Source organism: Akebia trifoliata, chromosome 12, assembly GCF_017979445.1.
Source record: "Akebia trifoliata isolate Shusen 1 chromosome 12, ASM1797944v1, whole genome shotgun sequence".
Classification (NCBI taxonomy): domain Eukaryota; kingdom Viridiplantae; phylum Streptophyta; class Magnoliopsida; order Ranunculales; family Lardizabalaceae; genus Akebia; species Akebia trifoliata.
This window is the reverse complement of record NC_141386.1, coordinates 27,119,528-27,126,833: the sequence shown is the minus strand read 5'-3', so window position 1 is coordinate 27,126,833 and position 7,306 is coordinate 27,119,528. Positions and strand designations below refer to the sequence as shown.

Sequence of the window (7,306 nt, the reverse complement as noted above, 5' to 3'; positions counted from 1 at the left end):
TAGTTTAACAATCCCTTACTCTCGATTCATTTGTTTGCAATATTGAATGACACCTTATTTTGTTTTCCCATCATACAAAATTTGCAAAATTATAGCTTACATGCTTCAATAACCTTCAACAATTGTCGCTGGTATAACTATTGCATTACTCTTTCATTCTTATGGTCAAGTCTTAAGTGCCAAAATTGAGCTTTATCCTTGTTAGAATTTTCTTCGTGGATATTGCAATTCCACCTAGACCTGTATTCTCTGAAAGTTTGAAGAGGTTATTTGAAAGTTTCATACGTTTCATTATCACCATAGATCCTTTAGACATTTTGAATGCTCCATCCTTTGCCAAGAAAGAATACTCATTTGAATCGAGTGTGTACAAAGATATCAAAGTCTTCTTGATTTCTGACACATGCCTCACACTACTCAAAGTTCTAAAAATCCCATCATACATTCTTATCTTCAAGATTCACATTCCAATGATTTTGCATACCATATCATTACCCATTAGAATATCTCTACCGTCATGAGGTTTATAGGATTCACACCAATCAAAATTGGAACACATATGAAAAATATATCTAGAATTTAAAATCCAAGAATTGAATGTGAGATTCAAAAATGCCATTAATAGCTCTCTATCGTTTTTTTGATGCTATGTTTGCCATAGAACTTGACTCGATTTTCTTCCCTTCTTTTATTTTCGTTTTGTACTTTCTATAATCTCAATCTTTTGTAAGGTCACTTCTTCGCACAATAATAGCACTCCACTTTTTTTCTACTTCTAGATTTTGATCTAGAATTTTTCATTTCAAATTTGTATTTCTCCTTTGTTCGACCTCACTCACTAGAATCCTTTGCATTGAGTCTTTCCCCTTGAACATCCTTCACACTTGACTTGTTTATTGTCACATAAGAGTTAAGGTCTTGAACTACCTTCTCAAATTTGAGGCTCTCCTTGTCAAACATAAGTATAGTTCGAAAGTGTTTGAAGGAATTAAGAAGTGATCTCAACAAAAATAATGCCTTATCTTCTTCTTCAAATTTCACTTCTACATTCAACAAATCACTAAAACACCTATTGATTGTAGTCAAGTACTCCATGATGTCTTGTCACTCCTCCATCCTTAGGCCATATAATTAGTCCTTAAATAATAGCTTTCTAGATAAAATCTTTCCCATGTAAAACTTTTTAAGCTTATCCCATGTTCCCTTTGCAGTATTTTCTTCCATGACGTTATACATGACTTCATAAAAAATATGCAACTCAATGGAACTAATAACCTTCAAATCCAACTCCTCTTATGTCTCATTGGACATGCTCTCTGACTTCGTTTCAATTTCCCGAATGCAATTATGAAGCTCTTGTTGGATAAGAATATTCTTCATCTTTTTTTGCCACAATTTAAAGTTTGATTTTTTATCAAATGGCTTCACCTCAAACTTCATCCCATTAGAACTTTTGATTATCGATGTACCCTTCTTCGCCATTGCAAACCCTTTAGATAACCTAGGCTTTGATACCACCAGTTTTGTATGTGAACACCTTTGTGAAATTCATTTAGTAATTTGATCAAACACATATTGAGTATTAAACTAAACATATTATATGTTACAACTTCCAAGACTTTATTTGATAATGACAATGAAGGATAAACCCAAGCAATAGTAATAAATATAAAGAAGATAAACAACCACAAAAAAGTAATAAAATAATACCCATGATAAAAAATTTTACGTGATTCACCCAAAGGCTATGTCCACAGAGGTATGAGCGTTAGAGCTTGATTTTACTATGAAGAAAATGGGACAAATCAATATAAGAAAACATCTCTATTACTTAGTTTCACATTTTTTTAGATCTCAATCTTCCCAAACCTCCTAACCTTTCCTATTTTGAGTTTTATCTCTTTCTTTACTCTCTTCTCCAGAAAAGACTTAAACTTAAAATTAAACTTACAACCAAACATAAAAATCAAAACCCCTTTTAAAATCACCACATAAGTTGATCACTTATATAAGTTATAAACCCAACCCAAATTACCTTGAACCATACTTCAACAAGATTTTGTCCATTTTTTGACTATTTTTGTTGGTTTTAAATGTTGAATATAGGTCCATAGGGACTTGTACTCTTACTTATAATCATTTTTAAAGGTGAATGCATGCAAAGTATATGCATGTGATACAAAGTAGTCATAGACTTTGGAAAATAGTCAATTTACATTGAATGTTATGGGTAAAAACAAGTCAAATAAGTGGTTTAGTAGAACATTAGAATTAATTTACCCCATTTTTAATATCTAGTGTTGATTTCTACAAGATAAATGATGGATGCAAATCATTAATAAGTTCTAAAATTTTAAATAATGACTTGCAGAATCACTTCAAGTGAACTTACCTATACAAGTGAAGAAATTAAGTCGTTTCTTATGAAAACTAGATCATTTCTAAAAGTGCTCATGAAAATAGGTTATAGCGCATGGCCATTAATGTGCAAAGCAAATAAAACACTCAACCTCATGGAGAATAGTATGTGTGAAGAATCCGACTCGTCTTTAAGGGTCTTTGATTCAAGATAAGTTCAGCACAACACTTTGACAAAGCTTTGGTTATTTATACTAAGTGAAAATTCAAATCCAAAAAATACATCTCATCTATGTAATGGTCTCTACGATGATGCCAATTTTTGTAAAATGATGTAATTGTTTAATTGTTCTTTAGTTGTAAAAACTATTGAAGCTTGATTCCTATTTGGATACGTAGGTAACCACTTAAGTAGTGCAGTTGTTTTAATATTATATATATATATATATATATGGTCCCGTTCGGCATCCAACATTTTGCCCAACAATTTGCCCAACATGTTTTGTCCTACATGGGTTAAAAGTTTTGGAATAGGCTGAATTTTGGTGAGGATGATCTCTATGGTGAAGATATCATCCTCACAAAAAATCAGCCCATTTCTAACCCCATTACAAATGGTTTACAAAAAATGGACGGTCCACAATTTTTCAACTTGTAAACACGGGGTTAGAAGATTTGAAATGAGTTGATTTTTGGTGAGGATGATCTCCTCACCGTAGATATCATCCTCACCAAAAATCAACCTATTCCAAAACTTCTAACCCATGTAGGACAAAACATGTTGGGCAAAATGTTGGGTGTTGAACATTTCCCATATATATATGGGGACGGTTCAGCAGCCCTAAAGTTTGCCAAGTTTGGTGCCAAACATTTTTCAAAATATGGGTTAGAGCTTTGGAATGAGCTGATTTTTTGTGAGGATGATCTATATGATGAGGAGATCATCCTCACCAAAAATCAGCCTATTCTAAAACTTCTAACCCCATCAAAAGTGATTTATAAAAATTGGAAGGTCCACCATTCTTCAACTTGTAAACTAGGCTTAGAAGTTTCAAAATGAGCTGATTTTTTATGAGGATGATCTCTTCACCGTAGAGATCATCCTCACAAAAAATCAGCCTATTTTAAAACTTCTAACACCATCAAAAGTGATTTACAAAAAATGTTTGGCACCAAACTTGACAAACTTTAGGGTTGCTGAACCGCTCCCTATATATATATAGGTCCCGTTTAATGGCTAACTTTTTGACAAAACATTTTTCAAAACATGAGTTAGAAGTTTTGGGATGGGCTGATTTTTGGTGAGGATGATCTTTACGGTGAGGAGATCATCATCACCAAAAATCAGCCCATTCCAAAACTTCTAACCCCATCAAAAATAGTTTACAAAAAATGGACGGTCCACAATTTTTTAACTTGTAAACATGGGTTAGAAGTTTTGGAATGGACTGATTTTTCGTGAAGATGATCTCCTCACCGTAGAGATCATCCTCACCAAAAATCAGCCCATTCCAAAACTTTTAACTCATGTTTTGAAAAATGTTTTGCCAAAAAGTTAGCCATTGAACGCTACCCATATATGTATTGTACATATATTGTACTATTTATATTTGAAATAGTGGGGGCTTATTGAATATTTTCAAAATAAAATCAAATTTGTGATTTATTTCTTTGGTTTTTTCTTAAGTTAGATTTTTGAGGTTTTTGTGTATATAAGGTTTAATCCTATATTACTCACAAATGAGATAGTGGTGTATCTTATAAGTAGTAGTCAACATAGTTAGTTATATTTGTGTCATAATTTTAATGCTTTGATCTAGTGCTTCAAGGTAGTGTAAGCACCACCCTCGCACTCACACGTGAATCGTGCAAAAGAACGATTGGGTAATTAGGGCGTTTTGAAGCGCACTTTGAACTTTACATGTGTGCATCGTCGCAAAGAGTTGGGAAGCCTTAAAATTTTTAGGATACGAAACCATCCAACGGTTGTATTTGATGGAACGAGTACGATCTACACCACACAATCACGTTAGTATCCGATCGAGAATCGATCGGATACGATTGATCAAAATAGTACCTAATTAATAACGATTTGGTATTTTGCATCAAGTTAGTACACTATCAGAATCGATCATGTGTATTGATTCATGATTGGTATCTAATCAAGGATGATCGGATCAGTTAGATCAAATGACAACTGATCAGATGAGATTAGAATCATCAAATCATACAGATTCAACTAATAGGTGTTGATTAAAAGGTATGAGACACATACTTTCGATAGGATGCAATTTAGATCATTAGATCTCAGATCCGATCTTCTTCCTTCATTGAATTATTCTCGATTTCAAAAGTCAAAATTTTCAACAGGATTTACCCGATAGATTTAACTATTATATTTTTAATACAAAAACTCCCTTGGAGTTATGAGTTATGACAAACTCCAAGAGAATCATTTTATGAAGCAAATTTATTACCTGCCAAACCTTAGGTTATCAAGTTTATTACCCAAGAAACAACCCTTGAATGGGATAGACATCATAAAATTTAAATTGATGATGTTAATTTGTTAATTAATATACATTGGAATGGATTGTTATCCAATTTCAACCCATAAATGATTATTATTATAATTACTTTTAATCTTGGTTTTTCCAGCCTGTTAATGTAACAAACTTGATAAAGCAAGGAGTTTTTGTAATAAAATTGCAACAGATTGGTCTGCCCGATAATCACTCTTAATTTTGAGATGATTCCGCAAGGTTGACACCGCTGCTGATTTGGTCAAATCCAACTTTAAAGTATTTATTCGAGGTGGTTTTGCTGTCAGCTGTGAAACGTCCTGTTCCATGTGTCGACACTGTTCGAGTCTTATGAAATTACCAAGATACCCCTGCAATCCTTGCCAAAATCTACCGTTACTGAAGTGCACATTGGCAAAATAACGGACGAAAGTCAGTGGCATTCTTTTATAATTTAAAGAAAAGATTTCATGTTTTTTACTTGTACATTTATTTTTATTTTTATCTGTTTTTGACATCATAGTTCATAAATATAAGTTCATCAATTAATATTTAAATTCATTAATTAAAAAGTAATACAGTTATATGTATTTTTAATTTTCTTTGATTTATTTTTTCGCCCTAAGAATATTAGTCTGTGCTTAGTTTCATCAGATAACTTTTTTGAAATACAATTTAATAATTAAAAATTAATGAAGTTATATGCAATTTAATTTTTAATTTTTAATTTGTTTTTTCATCAATTAACATTTTAAAATTCTTTAATTAATTAAAAGTCTTATTTTTCGGTTAAGTTGAAAAATAAAGCTTAGTCCACATCCAACGCACCGAATCAAACCTGCAACAAAAAAAAAATAATAATAAAAAATCAGAAAAAGAAAATAATAAATAAACGAATAAAATAAAAGAATAATACTACTTCACCTCCACGAAACGCAACAGGTGTGCATATGCGACGAAGGTACGTACAATACGTGGTCCATAGAATAACGGTGAACTTAAAACGTCAAAATAGACGGGTAACTTAACGGCAAGTCCAACAGATAACGTTACGCTGCGAACACAGAAGACGGCAATCGTCATTTCAGTTATTAACGATGGATGATGATTCCAAGCAAACCAGTTTTGCTTAATTTGTCAAAATTTAATCAAAGATTTAATTTTAGTTGATTTGAGTTCTAAAAAGAAAGAATAAAATTTAATCTCTGATTACTCCTTCCATAGCCATCAATGGCTGCAAGTATTATATACAAAGGAGAGACGGTTCGATGTCCTGTACAGCTTATAGGGCTTATTAGGGTTTCGGTGTCCAAAATACAAAAACCGAATCATTCTTCACTCTGTTCATCGATCCGTCTAATTGCGATTCGTTGATCCATGTTTTCCTCCTTCAGTGCCGAAATCTGATGTAAAAGATAACAGAAGTAAACCTGTTACACAAAATCAAAAATCCTCAGCCCTCGACATGACCGAAAGCCGACTCTGTCTTGGCTGAAACGCAGCTCTTCTCTTCTGCTGATGAGACGAAGGTCGTATCAAAGCAGCCAAAGCTCTCTTTACCAAATCTCCCTCAACAGTACCAATCCTAACAAGTGAATTCGTCATGGCTGATCTACGAGCGTTTAATCTATTCGAAGGATACGAAACAGGATGATTGTTCAAGTTCTTATGGAGACTACACCGAAACGATCCAGGATGCGATGTTGGCGAACACATACATGTTCTCTTCTGAGAGGACGGTGCAGGTAACCGATTGTTCTGTTTTTTAACTACCTGATCACGAGGAGAAACAGCGATCGATCTACTTGGAGAACTCGGTCGCTCGATCGAGAAACGAACGGTCGAAGCAGATGAGATCGATCCATGGAGGTTTACACGAGTTGGTGATGTAGATCTGTGAAAGAAACCAGTAGATTGAGACGAGAAATTCGAACTTGAAGAAGCGAAAGCCGATGAAGACGAAGAATACAACGACGAAGAGCAAAACCTTCCAGCAGGTGAGAGAGATCTCTGGAATCCGTTCCCTCTAGGTAGAACTGGACCACTCGATCTGGTTCTAGAAGTCGCCATTGTTGTTTCAGAAGAGAGAGAGAGAGAGAGAGATGTAAGAGAGAAAGCCTAGAAAGATGTAAGAGAGAGAAAGTTTATTCTCTTTAAAATGTTCCTATCGCTCTCTATTTTGGCAAACCTAGCTTCCCTCAAGCCCTCTATTTATAGGAACTGAAGAAGATATGAGAACGGTAAATAAGTCGGGTTTCGAGGGTATTTTGGTCCAGTATTGGGGCCCATTAGGGTTTCTAGTTGTTTGTTTAACTTAACCAGACCTGCCAATCCATTAACTAGAGAACGTTGGTTTGCGGAATTCTGACTCGAATCCAATGGCTACAAAAGCTATGGGCAGCACAAAACGACAAATATTTGTGCCG

General features: G+C 34.0%; 1 protein-coding gene across 1 annotated transcript; it reads right to left on the bottom strand.

Annotated features, from left to right (window-relative positions):
- Positions 1–6,072: 6,072 nt before the first annotated feature.
- LOC147389219 (uncharacterized) lies at positions 6,073–7,072 on the bottom strand. The gene has a single exon (XM_086419036.1). It carries the CDS (start codon positions 6,948–6,950, stop codon positions 6,324–6,326), a length of 627 nt encoding a protein of 208 aa, XP_086275162.1. The 5' UTR covers positions 6,951–7,072; the 3' UTR covers positions 6,073–6,323.
- Between the last annotated feature and the right edge of the window lie 234 nt (positions 7,073–7,306).

What these genes read in the sequence shown, in the direction of transcription:
- LOC147389219 (XM_086419036.1), bottom strand. Translation starts at nt 6,950, where the DNA reads ATGGCGACTTCTAGAACCAGATCGAGTGGTCCAGTTCTACCTAGAGGG.